The sequence below is a fragment of the Euprymna scolopes genome, chromosome 7, assembly GCF_053919585.1.
Source record: "Euprymna scolopes isolate OS-2025 chromosome 7, ASM5391958v1, whole genome shotgun sequence".
NCBI classification, from domain to species: domain Eukaryota; kingdom Metazoa; phylum Mollusca; class Cephalopoda; order Sepiida; family Sepiolidae; genus Euprymna; species Euprymna scolopes.
Genome location: NC_136488.1, coordinates 157518564 through 157537043, shown reverse-complemented (window position 1 = coordinate 157537043; position 18480 = coordinate 157518564). Strand labels below are relative to the sequence as shown.

General features: G+C 34.5%; 1 protein-coding gene across 11 annotated transcripts in view; it reads right to left on the bottom strand.

The window, feature by feature from the left end:
- LOC145280100 (calcium homeostasis endoplasmic reticulum protein-like) overlaps window positions 1–18480 on the bottom strand; it is a 401340-nt gene that overhangs the window by 150887 nt on the left and 231973 nt on the right. For all 11 annotated transcript variants that reach the window (XM_080131828.1, XM_080131829.1, XM_080131832.1 and 8 more), the window contains 2 exons: window positions 4218–4507; window positions 421–558 (listed from right to left, as the gene is read on the bottom strand). In XM_080131828.1, the coding sequence (XP_079987954.1) occupies window positions 421–558; window positions 4218–4507 (428 nt within the window). The remainder of the gene's footprint in view (window positions 1–420; window positions 559–4217; window positions 4508–18480) is intronic.

Here is an 18480-nt window from a genome sequence, read left to right as displayed (position 1 = left end):
TCTTATTATTTCCATCATCACATTATTAAAACTCAAAATACAACTCTTATTATAAATACTATTCATATAAATGTACCAAAGCAGATGAATCTTCACAATGTAATTAAATGGCTAGCAATAGTGTTGTTGTAACATTGGTAATAGCAGCGAATGTAAAGATCATCTGTCACTCTACTTCTGTAATACCATTGTAGACAAAACCCATGAGCGAATATCTAGCTCTCTTTTCTTTCTGTGATATTCGTTAACCCACCTCTCTATAACCCACTTATATAACAATGTCGGCCATTATCATCATCATCATTGTATACATTATTATTTATATCATTGTTCTGGCTTTATCTACCTTGCGACATAAACTATACTAATAACAAACTAGGTATTTTAAATGTACAAAACAGAAATCGAGGTATACATTACCAAAATAGCATCTTTTGTACACGATTCGATGATAGGTTGAACAGTTTTGTCAAGATCTTCAAGAACAATCTCGCATTTTTCAGATAATTGGTCCAGTTTATTTTTCCTTATCTTCAGAATAGCTTCTTCAATTTGAATCTGAGATAAAAAAAAAAGAAAAGAAATGAATATTCAACAAAAAACACACACACACATTTCAATTTTAGACAAAAGGTAGTATTTGTTTATGTCTTTTTGGACATTTTTTTTTTTTTTTTAATCTTCTCATCTAAAAGTAAAAACTGCAATTTACACTATTAATAGTATATCATTATCCAGATGAAATTCTGTTAAATATTTCACCTGATAACTCCCCAAAATATTCTCGATTTATTTTTTTTAACCATTATTTCTGCATTTTGAAGATAAGGATTATTTATATTATTTGGATTCTTCAGATTACTGTTTTCATCTTCAGTGTTATTTTCACAATGCTTCGTCGATGTAACCGCCGACCTTCTTCAGGTGTATCTTGCCAAACTCAGGAATCTTCCTACACAGAATTTCGAATGGAACCTTTATTTAATCCACAGAGATAGTATGCTCTCATTCCGTTAGCCATGACTGGGTAGAAGTTTTAATTAATTCATAATTATATTTTGAGTATTACCCACATTTAGGATTGAACCTTCAACCACTAGAATAGTAACTTTTACAAGTGAATTTTTACAGAGTGCTATATCTACTGCACCATGATTTCTTGCAATAAAAAATTCAGTTGTAAATGTTATACTTCTGGTAGTTGAAGGGTTCAACCCTCAGTGCGAGTGACACTCAAAATACATTTAGTTAGGACTTCTACCCAATCAGCGATGACAAAAAAAAAGCTGGCTACCCTGGTTAATTAAATTATGGGTTCTGTTCAAAATTTTGGGCAGATTCTCCAAGTTCAACAAGATACACCTGAATAAGGTCAGAGGTTACATTGATCAAAATATTGCGAGAACAACAATTAAGATGAGGAAAGTCATCTTACGAATCAAAATAATATGAATCATCTAATTTGATCTGAAAATGTTATATGCTAATGTTGTTGTTAATTTGATCTGGAAAAACAAGAAAAATATTGTTTTAATATCACTGATATTAGTATTGTCTAAAACAAGTTTTTCATGTAAAACAGTTTAATCATTCTATATTGAATGATACTAAGTCCTTATTATTATTATTATTATTATTATTATTATTATTATTATTATTATTTCAGTGTTGCAACAACATGGTTGGTGGAGTCAAGCTGCTGTTTATTACAATCATTTTGTTTTTTTATTTTATCTTATTTTTTTTTCACTGCAGTAAGAAATGTGATTGATTTTTGTAACTGGATAAATGGTTCATGAAATCAGTATGGTACAAATGTACTAAAAAGCTTTAAACCAATGAACTGGAAAGGATGTTTACTCATTACACTAAGTTCGAGGATAAGGTATTTTAAAGAATTAAAAAAAAAATGGGTTGCATTTCCTCACCAATTATCACTCAAGAATTTACTATAAGGCCAAACAATTATTTATAAATCAATAAACTATAGAAAAAGAATCATGATAAAACAATTAAAGAATAAGCAATCAAAAAGGGGAGGGGGTGGGAGAGAGAGAAACAATTATTAAAGAATTAATCCAAATTGATAACTTCTTTTTTATGATTACAAAAAAAACATTTTGTGGTCAGTGATACACATCTGAAACAGCAGTGAACTTGATGAAAGCTATTTACAAAAAATAGAAGAATGTTGAAAATGTTCATTTAGAAATCTGCATAAAATACTAGGGTAGACTGGACTGTCAATCTATGAGAACAACTGGTTTAGAAGAATGAAAACTAATATCACTTTAGCAGTCGTAACTTTACCCGGCATTTAATCGGTTACACTGGATGAATTTGGTTATGATAAAGTGTGAAAATAATATTTGCCACCACAGGATTGTCCAAGTTATATTGAGAATGATGAAAGCAGCTAAGAATTACACATCAGAAAATCCGTGGCCTCCCAATAGTCAAAAGTCTATAGCATCAGTCACAAAAGCTCTATTTTTACAATTTTCACCACCGAAGTAGACTGTTTTTCTTTGTTTAGGTCAAACTTTTCCCGATACTTATTGAAAGACTGAAGTTTATCTCAGGATTATGAATGCCTCGTAGGATTAGGGGAGACAATGGATAACTCCTGTAAAGGTGTCTGCATAGAATCTACAGTGAAGCAATTCCAAACTGCATTTATGGCATCGAAGCTGACATCGAAGCTACCTCCAGTCCACAGGTCTATAATGTTTACTGGTGGTCCCAGGACTGGTTACCCATAACTAATTTGGCCGCTACTCATGTTCACCCCTTACAAAGCATATCTACACTTGGACGTAAGAGGCTACTATTTGGGGCCACGGCTAGGAAAGATTAAGATATCTGTTTATGTTACATTTAAACTTCTGCATATCAGTATAGTTAGGGAAGCAGGCAGCAGAAAGGGAATTCCAAAATCTAGCTGTTCAAGGAAAGAAACTATTAGAATAGAAAGCTTTCTGGCATCTATCAGCATTACTTAAGTTCAGTTGCAAAATGAAATCTAGAGTGACTGGAAACAAATCCGGACTGGCAGAGTTGTTAGTTTAGAGTTTTCAGACTCCTAGATTAGTTGCGCAAGCAAGGCTTGAGAGTTTAATTTACCCTACTATTTAATACCAGAAGTTTTTTGTGAACTCAGACAAAGAAACAAATTGGCTTTTATTTAAAAAAAAAAAAAAGGATATTAAACAAGTCAAGTGACTATTTGGAAATAATAAGATTAAAAGACACAAATTTTTAAAGATAGGTTTAGTTTTGCAGCACATCCCATTTATGGATATTTGATGTGGAAATTAAATAACTATTGTAATTGATTCATTGAATAAAAGTTGCTATTTTTACATATAGCTGGAAAGAAATTGCTAATCAGCAATTGTCTGTTTGGAAGAAAGTATTCATTGCTGAAACAATAGATCTTATATATGATTCATTGAACAAAAGTTGCTATTTTACCAAGGTATACTACATTTCTCCAAAGGTATTAATGTATAAATGGTCACAATAGATTTGATACAATTCCACAGCGTGTGACTGCATCCATTGCATCAACTTCTCACTCAGGCAGGAAAATACTTAGCCATGGAGGTGGTGGAGTATTATTAGTCTCCTGGTTTATCGGAGAGGGACATATGTTTTCAGTGGCGTCCATGTGTGCGTGCGTCCGTTATTCCAGACGATTGCCAGATAACCATCCATTAGTTTTTCCTGAAATTTTGTCATTTTATTTTTTAAATTTTAAAGTTTTATTTTGACAATATTCACGAGATGAGTTCTTGTTTTTATATATTTCACTTGTTTTCCTCATCTTTGTTATCGCCATTTTTAACATTTTAAACATTGGATTCTTCCGTAGCCTTTTGACTAGGAGCAAAGCATAGCACCTGTTCTGATACAGCACATCATCTTTTCTATTCTCAGTCAGTGAAAAAAAAATCTTTCAAGACTGATAACATTTTTAGTTTTTGTCTGAATCCAGAATGCCTGTTTTTCTCACACTGAAAAACCTACCTTGTATCTAACTCTGTCCTTGTGCGGAGGGAAGCAAACATGGACTCTCAAGTCTCTTTAATGTGCCCTTTATTGTAGTTGATACATGAAGGCGAGAACAGTCTGGTAGAAATAATGTTAATTTTAATCCTAATTATGCATAATGGTTAGAACACCTGTTTGATCTGAAGAATATTGTAAAACCTCACCTGCTGCTGTTGAATGAGAGACTGGTATTGAGCATTCAAGTTTTGCTCACTCTGTTTTATTTGTTCTTGCATTTGTGCCAGTTGCTGTTGAAGTTGTTGTTGTAGTGAAGAAAGTGGAGTCTGTGGAGCGCCTGCTGGAGGACCCTGAGAAAGTGGAGCCATAGGACCTCCAGTAGGAGGTGGTGTTGCCTGCCATGGAGCATTCGGGGGAATGACTTGTTGGGACATTGCATGTTGTACCAAGGCCTGCTGTTGTTTGAGTGCATCAGGTGGTTTGTCTTGTCTTGGAACTGGAAAAAACGAAAAATAAATTCATAAGATTTTGCAATCGCTAATATAAATGAGTTCTTTCTAGGGTTACAACTGGAATAAAAAATAAAAAGCACTATACCTCGATCAAAACTTAAATTTTCACAAACCAGCTACGGATTTTTATCCTCATCTCCCAAAATCAACAAAGATTAGACCATTCCTGTAATGACCTGGTCCCTGTTGATTGTGGTGTAATGCTGATTCTGTGCAGTTCTAGGAAGTCCACCTTCCCAGGCGGGGGTTAGTTTATTGCTAATTGCCTGGGATGCCCTTACTGGGGAATGCCGACAGGGCTTCCCAGGCACATTTTGCAGATCAGTGCAACCCTTCTCGAAGGCGCTGACTTCGCAATCCCACTTTCCGACTCTGGTGTCCAAGTTCTTGCAGTGGGAGAGAACTAAATACAACCAATGGCAACATTAATTTTTACGATAATATTATTCTGACTTCAAGCTAGACAGACATAAATCACAAAAGACAACATTTTACTTTATAACTTGAAAATTTTAAATTATAGAAATTAAAAAAAGGGACAATGAATAAAAATAGCAATGTAGGGTTAAGGGCTGTGAGAAAGAGTACACAAAAAGTTACAATTATTCCTGAACAATTTCAGGAGTACCTGCTAGTTATAGAGATATGACTTATGTTAATACAAACTAAAATGATTCCTTTTTAATCAAATAAACGACGGATGTGAGCGGGTTGATGCCCCCCCCCCAAAAAAAAAAAATTTATGTGCGGCTCCTCTAACCCAAGGTTTCCAAGGTTATTGCAAAATAATAAATTAAAAAATAATCAAAATAATTTGAGCCTATTATATGGCAGCTCTGTCTGTGACTCATCCACTTTGATTTATTGTGATTCTTGTGACTACTGTTTACATTTGTGTAGTATGTCAGACATATTATACAGAAGGATGTCCTTTTATTCAATATAGTAACTCTCACAACAATATTGGACTGACCCATCCATACACAATTCTTTATATAGCCATATCAATTAATGGTCAGAGACTGGAGAACTTTTGTTGCATTCGCCATTCTGATACTTCATAACATTTATTAGATACTAGCCTGGGTGCACGGTGTTGCCCGGGTGTTTGGAGGTGTTAAAAAAAAAAAAAAGTGGTAGTAGACAGGCAGGCTTGTATCTGTGGTGCAAAAGCGGAAAAAGAAAGTGAAAGAAAACTTGATGCCTTACCCGTACTCCATGACGTGACCGGAAATGTAAAGCTTTCTAATTTAATTTAGTCAATCAAAAGATGGCTTTCAGAAATGGCATCGCTTTTAAACCTCCCATGAAAGCAAATTAGATACACGGTCGTTTTTAATGGGGGGGGGGGGAAATCAGCTACCCCCAAAAGGAGGCACTTTGGCAGTATCCAAATAAGTAGTAATTGTCTCAGTATGAAGGGTTTCCTCTATTGACCAAGGGCCAATTACAGAACAGATACTACCCGGACTGAAGGCCAGGCGGTTGCGTTCCAATAGTTTCTCTTTATTTATACAATAAAAAAAAAAAACACACAGAAGATGATCGCACAGTGAGAATTTTATTTAACAATCTCACTACTGATGCAATTCTCTATCTATATAAAAGCCAAGTATATCCAAGGATGGAATACTGCTGCCATATCTGGGCAGGAGCTGCTAAAAACAGCCTATCTTGCCTTGACAGAGTACAAAATAGACTTCGTGGCTTAGTGGGGGATGCCCTTTTCTCTTCCCTGCAGCCTCTTTCCCACAGAAGAGACGTTGTGAGCCTGTCTTTGCTCTATCATTATTTCCATGGCAAGTGCTCGTCTGAGCTCCTGTTACGTTTCATTATTATTATTATTATGATTATTCTTTTCTTGTTGTTGTTAATGCTGTTTGTTATTAAGTCTTATTAAAAGTGATGCTGAATCCACCGTCAAAAACTTTTCCCACTCTTTATCTATGCCTAAATCAAAACGTAGATTCCATGAACAAAGCTTCTTTCTTAGAACTGCACCCCTGTGGAACTCTGTTCTGTCTGCCTGCTTCCCACCTGACTACAACTTGGATGTCTTCAAGTCCAACGTAAACAAATTCCTGATGAACCACCCCCTTAAGTAGACACTTTATTAGATATCCACACTAACGTACTGTACTTACAATAACCCTTATCCCTGAGTGGCTTCCAGGTCTTGATAAGTAGTGACCACCTTGTTTAAAAAAAAAAAAAAAGAAAAAAATAGAGACAATATCCGTTTGCGAATGCAAGATATTACGATCTGGGAAGTATGCAAAGAAGCCTTTTGTGGACATACACAAACACTCACGCCCATTTTGCCCTTTATAGATTAGACTAGTGTGGGGTACCCGGCGATGCCCGGGTGTCTTGAGGTAAATAAAAACTGGGGGTGGGGGGGTAAATAATAAAAAAAATGTTTTGGTAGGTAAGTATGAGAATCGAACCCGTACCCTTGAGTTGGAAATTAATGTGTGAAAAAAAAACTACATTAACCATTGAGCCACGGCGACAGACAACATTAAGCAGGTTATTTAACTATAAAAACAGACGTGTGCAATAAAAGTTAACTCTGCTGCTTCCATTTGACCTAATTAAGAAGGTCAAATAGAAGTCACACAGCGTTTGGGTTTGTTTACCCAAATTAAACTGTTTCTTACCTCAACAGATGTTGGGGAGGGGGAAAGCAGCTCCCAATTGTCCAGATTGAATAGCAACTGTCTGATCAAAGCTGATTGCTTGTGGACGTTTTTCCCGGCGCAATGCCGAAAACGTCGTTTGAGTTTAGTTTCACTTTATTTATACTAAAAAGCCCAATCAACATGCGAGAAGCCAAAATAGCAATAATTTTGTAAAAATCGACGTAAATAAATCTATACGCTACGCGGTTTCCTAATTCCTAGATATTATTATATAGGACCTATATACACAGTTTTAAGCGATAGTAACGAACCCGGGACCGTGTGCGAGAAAAGCCTTTGCCAGACATACACGAAATGGTCACACACATTTTGCCTTTTATATATATAGACTAGCGGGGGTACCCGGCATTGCCTGGAGGTGTGTGTTGAGCCCAAAAGAAAAAAAAAGTGTTAGTAGGCAGGCAGGCAGGCTCGAACCTGTGACGTGCGTTGCCCAAGTGTTTGGGGGGGGAAAAAAGTGTTAGTAGTCTGAACCTGTGATGCGAAGGCGGAAAAGAAAGTGAAAGAAAACGTGAATCTTTAACTGCTACGCTACAAAACCATAGGAAGTGGAAAGCATTCAAATTTAGTGATGTCAATCAGAATGTTGACTTGCTAAGTGAATGCAGAAATAAACGTTGGCTAAAAGCCAGTTCAGCTTTCTGCCGTTTCATTAATTTGTTTCCCCACAATGTTGGGGAAAACCAGCTCCCTCCAAGAAAAGGGAACTCTCCAAATGAGTAGCAATTGCTTGATATGAAGGGTTTTCCCCACATTGATTGAAGATAATTGCCTTTCTGTCGGTCCCTGCCGAGAAGGCCGGCAAATGACATTCGCTTTCGATTCAGTTTCGCTTTTATATGAAAAACACAAACAAACACGCGAGAGGGCGGAATAGCGGGAATTTTATAAAAGTCGATCAAAATAAATGTAGACACGACGTCCATTCGCAAATCGTAGATATTATAATCTAGGGAGTATATAAAAAGTTCTAAAACATATTACCCCCCCTCCCAAGAAGCCTGGCGAAAAAAGCCTTTGCTGAACATACTTTTATTTTGCCTTTTATATATATATAGATGATTGTTTAAATGAAGCAGTTTGCATTATTTTTATGATGAGTAAAAATTACCAAAATTATTGCTTTGCTTCCAAGTTAAACATCTCAACCAGTAAAGCAGGGGCCAAATTACTGGTTACATTTTGGATTATTTAAATAACATTTTTGCCATCAAACCTTTTACCATTCTGTTGCACCCAAAGCCAAAAATAAAGCCTTCTATTTTTTTTAACGCAAAAAGTTTAAGAGTTACAAAGAAAGGAGTTGTACCATCAAAACGAATGACTTTTAGTTCTACATAGTCACCATATTCACACTTTGTCATACGAGAGCTCCCGAATTTATTTTTCAACATAGTCACCATATTCACACTTTGTCATACGAGAGCTCCCGAATTTATTTTTCAACATAGTCACCATATTCACACTTTGTCATATGAGAGCTCCCGAATTTATTTTTCAACATAGTCACCATATTCACACTTTGTCATACGAGAGCTCCCGAATTTATTTTTCAACATAATCACCATATTCACACTTTGTCATACGAGAGCCGTTCCAAAAGTAATGTCCCCTCTTTTTTTTTTAAAATGAAAAAGTTAAAGAGCTATCGAGATGAGAATGGTACCATAAAAATGAGCAACCGTTTGTGCTCCAGAATTAATATTTTACAGTCATCATTATTCTCAATGCACTTTTGCCAGGAATTCAATGATGCATCTCTGCTCGACACATGTCCACCATAACGGTTACTTTCTTAGAGTCTCACACCATCAGTATCTGCAACATAGAGGTGAAACTTTCAGGTCATGAATGCATACGTTCAGTCATTATAACAACAATGCAATTTGCAATCCCCTCTGATCCATTTGGGAGGAATAAAAAAATAGGAGGCATTACTTTTGAGACACCTGTAGATGAACACCAATTAAATAATGTGACACACAAATTAACCTTAATGAATGAGCAGTCCTAGATCAATTTGACCTATGACAGTTTATAGATTTTTATCAACTGCAATCAGTTGTGCGTGTATGTCGATTTTCGTTTAAGAGAAAAAAGGAAGTGCAATGACTTATGAACAGTGAAAAAATAAACGAATGCAAAAATTAATCATAGTATTTAGCTATATGAAAACCTTTAAAGAATTTTTGCCGATATCCCGGCAAACCATTTTAGTAGACATATTAGCACATCTAACAAGATTTATGCTAGGTTTAATGTAAGTACATTATGTGAATGCAACACATAATCCCCACCTTTTAATTTCAACAAATCTTAGTAAATGAGAAAACATTTCTTGAATTTCTGTAGAAGATACAATTTTTTTTAATGATTTTTGATTTTAGTCAAACAGGCTCACAGCAAGCATCGTGGGACTTTGCTGGACAATAACCCATATAACTTAGAAGTTTAATGCTATTATGAAGAGTTCCAGCCGTTGATATGTAGTGGGTTGCACTTTTAAATAATCAATAAAAAAATTGCATTGGTCTTCATAAAAACACAGATCAAACATGGAGGAAATAATGGTTAAATGATTGCATTGCACGCAAGGACATAAGACAACCCAACTTGTTAAACTGAGTAACCAATCTATGAACATTAAAAAAATTTTTATTGATTATTTAAAAGTGCAACCCACTACATATCAACGGCTGGAACTCTTCATAATAGCATTAAACTTCTAAGTTATATGGGTTATTGTCCAGCAAAGTCCCACGATGCTTGCTGTGAGCCTGTTTGACTAAAATCAAAAATCATTAAAAAAAATTGTATCTTCTACAGAAAATTCAAAAAATGTTTTCTCATTTACTAAGATTTGTTGAAATTAAAAGGTGGGGATTATGTGTTGAGTATGTTTTTTTTTTGTTTGTTTTTTATGCTTGCTTTCAGTCAAACAGGCTCGCAGCAAATGTTGAGGTACTTTGCTTGACGATAACCATTAAACAATATACAGGCATGTACAGAATGATATTGTTATGGTTATAATATGTCAATCAGTATGAAATGGTTCTTCAACTAATAGAAGCAATAAATCTTCAATGCTGTTTCCTAGTTTTTTTGTTTTTTTTTTTTTTTGTTCTTGTTTTTTTAACTCAAGGGGGCCTACTTATTAAGGCCCGGAAGTCACTCTAGAACAAGGTTAAGTGTTAGGTAGATGGTAAGGTAACAAACCAGACAAGACTTTTCTGATCTATTTGTCTTGCTGCCTCTGTGAAATTAATTTTTTGTTCTCACATCCTAAATATGACCGATTGAGCAACTTTGCATCAGACTAGGCTAGTTCAATTGCGAGATGATTATAGAAAAATAAAACATGAGACTCCCACCACTGAGAAAACTGATTTTTGGATGAGTAAAACATTAGGAAAGAACAACACTGATCACAATAGGTAGAGGTGAACCTTATAAAGAATGAAAGCATACAATAACTCTCTTCCTGATCTACATCAATGATTTCCCAAAACATATACTTAAATCAATCGTTGACATCTATGCTGATGACACGACCATCTATGGCAACATCTAAGGCCATGAATGACAAAGATTTCTCTGATTCTCTCTCCTCTGATCTTGAGTGTGTGGTACAGTGGGGGAAGGGGTAGCTGGTTACTTTTACTGCATCTAAAACCAAGCTCCTATCTTTACATCATCAACACTCTGATCCTCATCTGGCATCAATTGAAATCGATGGCTCTCGTCTTGGGGAGGCTCCATGTTTTGATAAGCTTCTGGGATTGACCTTACTTCTGACCTGAAATGGAACATGTACATCAAGTCTGTTGCCAAGGTCGTTGGAAAAATGGTGGGATCGTTCTACCGCTCCAGAAGATATCTCACTGCTGATGCAATTCTCTATCTATATAAAAGCCAAGTACGTCCAAGGATGGAGTACTGCTGCCACATCTGGGCAGGAACTGCTAAAAACAGCCTATCCTCCCTTGATAGAGTACAAAATAGACCTTGTGGCCTAGTGGAGGACGCCCTTTTCTCTTCCCTTCAACCTCTCTCCAATAGAAGAGACGTTGTGAGCTTGTCTTTGCTTTATCATTATTTCCATGGCAAGTGCTTGTCTGCCTGAGCTCCAATCTCTGGTCCCCCCTTGCCAATCTTTCGCAAAAAACACCCATCTAGCTGAAACCACTGTCAATAATTTTTCCCATCCTTTATCTGTACCAAAATCAAAACATAGATTCCATGAACATACCTTCTTTCTTAGAAGTGCACACCTGTGGAACTCTCTCCCATTTGCCTGTTTCCCACCTGACTACAACTTGGATGTCTTCAAGTTCAACATAAACAAATTCCTTATAAACCGCCCCCTTAAGTAAGACACTTTATCAAATCTCCATTACTAACGATTACTACGATATTATCCCATTGACTACTGTACACACAATAACCCTTATCCCCGAGTGGCATCCAAGCCTTGATAAGTGGTGAGTCCCATGTAAAAAAAAAAAAATAAATAAAATAAAAAAATAAAAAATTGAAGACAAATGTAAAAGTACAATTCCAGTTTGTTTTAAAAATATAAGTAAAATGGCTTATACCAGTCTGTGACATTAACTCCCTTCTCACCCTCTTTACTCTGCCTTAACTTACCCCTCCCCCATAAAATCCAACCATTCCTCGGCATGGTAGAGGTAGTGACAATGAGGTAATATCAGAGCTACCAAGCTAATAAGGCTCCATGAAAATCCAGGAGGAGTCAGCATCAGGACCTGTTATCCGTTATCCTCTGGTCGCTTTTACCTTCATGTATGGTAAGCAAAGACGTGTCAGGTGCAGAATCACAAATCAATGGAGTGAGAGTGACAACATTGCTCCTGAGCGGTTCCTTTCCCTGATTTTGCATGCAATCGCTGAGTCTTGTTACTCTCAGCATCAGGAATAAAAACTTACCATCTTGCAGGTTAACAAATAGCTATGCAGACTAGAAAGTCCAGAGTCACAATCTTTGTAAGTTTTATGCAGAAGTTCCACTCATTTAACAAAAACAACAGCCTTAACTTGAAAACGTCTGCTGACCAAGTCATTAGCGATATATAAAGTACAAATACAATAAAGACAGACTTGTTTTCATAAAACAGTATTGTGTTTGTTTCTCAGTGACTAACAAACTGGGTATTTAACACAAAGTCAAATTTTTCTGCCTTTCTAAATTCAAGATATGAAGGTTTTTCAACAGGTTTGAAATCACGACCATTTTTATTTGAAAGAAATTTGTTGCAATTCTTTTACTATCACCACCACCACCAACACCACTACTTTCTATGTACATGTTCAAATGCAGGAAAAAAATTTCAGTAACCAGTAAATATGCTACTGCTTAAGCTAGACTGCAAAGTTATCGAAATTAAAAAGGATTCTTGAATATGTTTTCAACCACAGTTGTAGAATTGATAGCCCAAATGATTGATTACAATCGTGAAAATTTTAAAAAGATCGATTCTGATCTAAAAATTACCAGATTGAGCTGCATTTATCTGATACAGGTGTATTGAACTTTTTCATAACTGAATCTTGCTTTTTTTGTTTTTCAATACTTTAGAGATGCTGTGCTTTCTTCTAAAATCAATAAATATTGAAAGTTTATCGAAACCCAGTGCTCTAAATTTGATCAGTTACAAATATTTGAACTAGGTCAACCCAATACATCAGTGTATATCGATAGCAAACAAAAATCAATATTGATAACAATAAGAAGAAAGAGATGCACAATGCATGAAACTGTTTGATCAAAATCTATGACATTTTCTTCCTCGATCTGCAATAATGCCGTAGGCATATTAATTAATTAACGTTTAAAATTAATATTAAAATATTAATTTTAAGTTAAAGCAAAATTAACTCGGTAGAGATATGTTTAAAACTTAACAGCCTACTTATTCATAGAGTGAATTAAATTTAAAATAGAATCAGTGCAAAAAGGAAAGAGTGAAAAAGACTAATATGGGAGACTGAAAATATAAATATTTTTGTATTGCTATGTTAATATTATTAGACTTGGCTGGTATTCTGGAGAGCAGGAGAAACAGAAAATTTATAATTACTAGCTTACTTACCTGGCAAAATCACTGTGAGCTATGCCAGTCATTCTGGAGCCACTCTGTCAGTAAGAATTTTTCTACTATCACAGTCATAATTTGTGAACACATATATACTAGTAGGGTCACTTGATGTTGCCCGGGATTGAACAAGAAACAATGAATGTTCCACACTTCTATTGTCATCAGAATTAGTAAAATCGCTCATTTTTCAATCAAATTGATTGATTGCCTGCTCTAGTTGGGGACTTACCACAGTGCATCGGGAGGAAGCTCCACATGCCTTCCCGCAGTGGCTTAATCTACATTGCACTGTAGAGAACTTTTTGTTGATTTTATAAAATTATTTTTATATATAAGGGCTTGAATTAAAGTTTAAAATGCAAAAGTCAAGTATCATGGTTCAATTGTGCCCTAAATAGAAACATTCATTTTGAACACACTCGTCTTATCAAAGAACCTACGGTTGATTTTATACTTCGGGACCTTCTGCTTGTACAGTGATAAAATTTCTCATATGCACTTGTGCTGTTAGGGATTTTTGCGTTTATCAATCTCGATAGAATTCTGAAAACACTCCCAAGTACATAAAGTACATTGTGAAATTTTATAAAAATCGGCCAACCTGTTTTGAAGGCCATGCAAAACGAACACATACACATACACCTAGTGCCTTCTATACATATAAAAGCGAAAATGTGTGTATGTATGTTCGCTTTTTGTGTATGTCCAAGAAAGGCTTTTTTCCGAGAAGCGGTCAATCGGCTCACAACTTCTTAAAACTTTTTATATCACATAAATCATAATATCTACGAGCTAACAACGGAGGTCGCCTGTCTATTTAATTTGCTTGACTTTGAAAAGATAAATATTCAATATTTTTTGCTCGCCGCATGTGGATTAGGCTTTTTCGTATAATAAAAGCGGTACTAATTCTGGCGGTATTTTTTTCCGGTCGCGATCGCCGGAAATGTCTGAAAGCAATCAACTTTGATCAATGTGGAAATTTTCCTTATATCAGACAATTCCTATTCAATTTGGACAATCCCCTTGTTATGAGGAGCTGCCCCCCCCCAATATCTTGGAAAATAAAAATAAAAAAAGCGTTCCCGCAGTAAATAAAATACTGTCCCGCAGTCAAAGTTGACCTCATTAAGTCATTAAAACGTGCACCTGCCAATTCTAAATAATTAAATAAATTCAAACGTGTTTCCGTTAGTATTTCACGGTGGCCCAATGGTTAACGTTGCACGTTTTTTTGTTTTTTTTTAAACTTTAATTTCCAACTTCGCCTCAAGGGTTCGGGTTCGATCCTCATAATTACCTACCAAAACTTTTTTTTTTAAATTTTACCCCCCCCCCCCTCTGACACAAACACCTGGGTGTTTGGATTTACCCAAAACCACACACACATCCAAACACCCGGGCAATGCCGGGTACCCCCCCCCCCACTAGTCTATAATAGAAATCTCACCTATCTGTTTAAATGTATGTATGTATGTATGTATGTATGTTCCTATATCTGCCTAAAACTTTCGACAGGCGACAGACTTTCATGAGATCAGTGTCGTTTTGAAGCGCAACCCTTCGGATGACAAATATCAAAAAATTGGCTGAACGTATTAATTCCTTCGCCCTTAATAGGGCACTTTTCTACAGGGAGGGGTTGCTTTTTTCGCCCATATTTTTTAAAGTCATCCCCTCTTTTCGATTGACTAGCCTTAATTTAAACATTTGTCACTTCCAGTTTGGCAATGGGCGCAACAGCAAAGACGTCCCGTTTTTTTTTTTTTGGGGGGGGGGTCCCATGTTCTTTTCCTCCTTCGCAGTACGGGTTCAAGCCTGCCTGCCTGCCTTCTTACTACCACTTTTTTGTTTTTTCTCAACATACACCTCCAAACACCCGGGCAACGCCGGGCACCCAGGCTAGTTTATATATAAGTACAGATTCCTAAGACAACATATACAAGTTTCTCTCCGCTATACATATATATATCTTAGTGATAATGGCATATACATATACTCCTTATATCCTATTATAATCCTCTTCACTTATTCATTTCCACATTTTGTTCTTCTTCCTCTGCTGGCTTTTTTAAAAAATTTTTTAAATATACCGACTTGTTGTTTCTCCAATTTAAATCTACATTTTATATTCTCCAACCAGACTACCATTGCCAATCGCTGACTTCAAATAAGTCTGGTACTATTAGCAAATACTTGTTCATATCAGAATCATAGCTTTATTCTTTCTTATGTCACATTAATTAAGGAGTATAAATGAAAAGGAAACGCTTTTATAACGCAATGGTCAGGTGACAATAAACAGGGGGGTGGGGATGATCTATTAGCCAAATCATTTTAAAAATAGAAAAAGATTCCTAACATTTTTAAATTATGATTCGATGATTGGAACACAGAAAACAACAATTCATATGAAATCAATAGTAATTCAACCTATCTGAAAGATCTTCTCATTTTCTTTAAAGCATCATAGTTAAATGGAATAAATGATTAACCTTGATTTAATTTTCATTTATTTTTTGACCATCACTAATTTTTTAAATAAATAATTGTATTTACTTTTTTTTGTTGCTTTTCTTATTTTGTTTTAGCAAAGAATACATGTATCATACATGTATTTGTGTGTGTGTGTGTGTGTGTGTGTGTGTGTGTGTGTGTATATATATATATATATATATATATCTGTACATATATATTTATTGATTGGTTAAGGGATAAAAGTATTATTGAAGAAAGACAACATTTTACCTTTTCAAATTTTTTTAATTACTGTCTGGACTCAGCAAGCAATTTTCTGTGTCTCCAGGAATAGTATGTATAATAGTATGGATTCAAAAGTTCTTATCAGTCATGTCAAACCCTTTTTATCTTCGTGATCCAAAATATGATTCTATTTTTCTTTTCACTTATTTTTTATTGTTGTTAGAAGTGAGTTTTATATATATATATATATATATATATATATATATATATATATATATATATATATATATATATATATCTGTACATATATATTTATTGATTGGTTAAGGGATAAAAGTATTATTGAAGAAAGACAACAACATTTTACCTTTTCAAATTTTTTTAATTACTGTCTGGACTCAGCAAGCAATTTTCTGTGTCTCCAGGAATAGTATGTATAATAGTATGGATTCAAAAGTTCTTATCAGTCATGTCAAACCCTTTTTATCTTCGTGATCCAAAATATGATTCTATTTTTCTTTTCACTTATTTTTTATTGTTGTTAGAAGTGAGTTTTATATATATATATATATATATATATATATATATATATATATATATATATATATATATATAGTGTTGTGACAATTAATTAGAATTGGAAATCAGAAAAATCAGAGTTTTTCGGGTATTGGAATCGGTATCGGAAAAATTTGGGCCTATTTTTCGATGCCAAAGCCGATTCTTTAAACTATCTTTTTTTATTTGATTTTGGTTAAAGAAAAATCTTCCACTGTTTGTAGTAATAATAAAATAATAAATATTTAATGATTTAAACTTCCAGTAATATTAAAAGCCCTAGCCCCCCCCCTCACACATGTTTTTTCGTTTGAGAAAATATAGACACATTTAAGATGCGTTTTTACCGTAATCAGAATAAAATAACACTTTCATAGTTAAACATTTAGAGATTTATTAAGAATCAGAATCGGTAATTTAGTACGGAATCAAGGAATCGTCCCATCACTATATATATATATATATATATATATGTCAGCAAATTGTTCTATATATAAAGTAAATGCGTTCAGATATTTTCAAAATGATTCAATATAGTGCTCGATTGTCCATGTGTGGGCCAAAATATAAATTATTAATTTATTTATCTCAAAACTATGTTATTGGATGCCAGACATTCAACCGCTATCTCACACACTCCAACAGAGAGATCGTTTTAAGATTCTAATTGCCACTTTAAGTGTAGTTGTTTGAAGCTCTCTTGCACTTGGTTTACAGAGTATACTTGCCAGGTAGGGTTTTTTTTTTTTTTTTTTTTTTTTTTTTTAATTCTTATGCATTGATTAGTATTGGGGGAAGCAGGCTCCACTCACCGAGTATGACTACCAAACATATCCCAAAAATGCACTAAAAAATTGTGAGTGTTGTGCGCTGTCATAGTTTCATATGGAGGCAAGCAAGACTGTGAAACCTCATCTTATTTAAATTCAAATTATAACAAGTAAAACTTAAAATGGATAACCTACAAAAACTAATCATTTGCTATTGCAAAACTGCATCAAGATTCTAATTGCTTATGACTATTCAGATGTTTAGGTAGACAAATCCTTCGCCCATAATAAAAAAATAATCAGATGATTTTTTTTTCAATGGTGGCGTGATTTTAGATTTCCATATATTTACAACAAATATGCCAAGAGTGACATGAAAGATAAACCTTGTTAACATAATCACCTAAACTGAATCAATTTAGTGGGCTAGCATTTTGCCAGCCCAATTACAGGTAAACCAAATGCAATATATATATATATATATATATATATATATATATATATATATATACACTAGACTAAAAAAACGGGCAAAAGTTATAGTCTGTTGACTTAGAGTGAGTGCCTTATGGCTAATCGATGTTTTTCTTTTTCCTTTTTTTTTCTTTTTAGTTTTTGCATTAAATATTAATCCAGATTAATTCCCAACCATGCATTAAACGGGTACCATAATAATTAGTTTGCTGAACCTAATCATAACAAACATCCATACAACATTTCAGCCACAGCAGTCCAGTAGTTTCTTAGAAAAAGTGGAATAGAGCGACAGACTAATATATATATATATATATATATAAACTTTATAAATCGTTCAAAACTAGTTAGATTAATTTATCCCTGACGATGAATCCTGGAGGATTGGAAAATACTCGGACTTATGATAGATATGGCGATTACATCAGCCAGTTCTTGCCAGAAGTGAAGACTGTTATTCGGAAGTTCGAAAGAATCGAATATAGAATTACTAGGCAAAAAAAAAAACGTCTATTTTATTGAATTAAATATGTCATATATAAATATATATATATATATATATATATATATATATATATATATATATAGAATAAATGACAAAAATTTATATTCCAAAATACATGATGTTGACAAT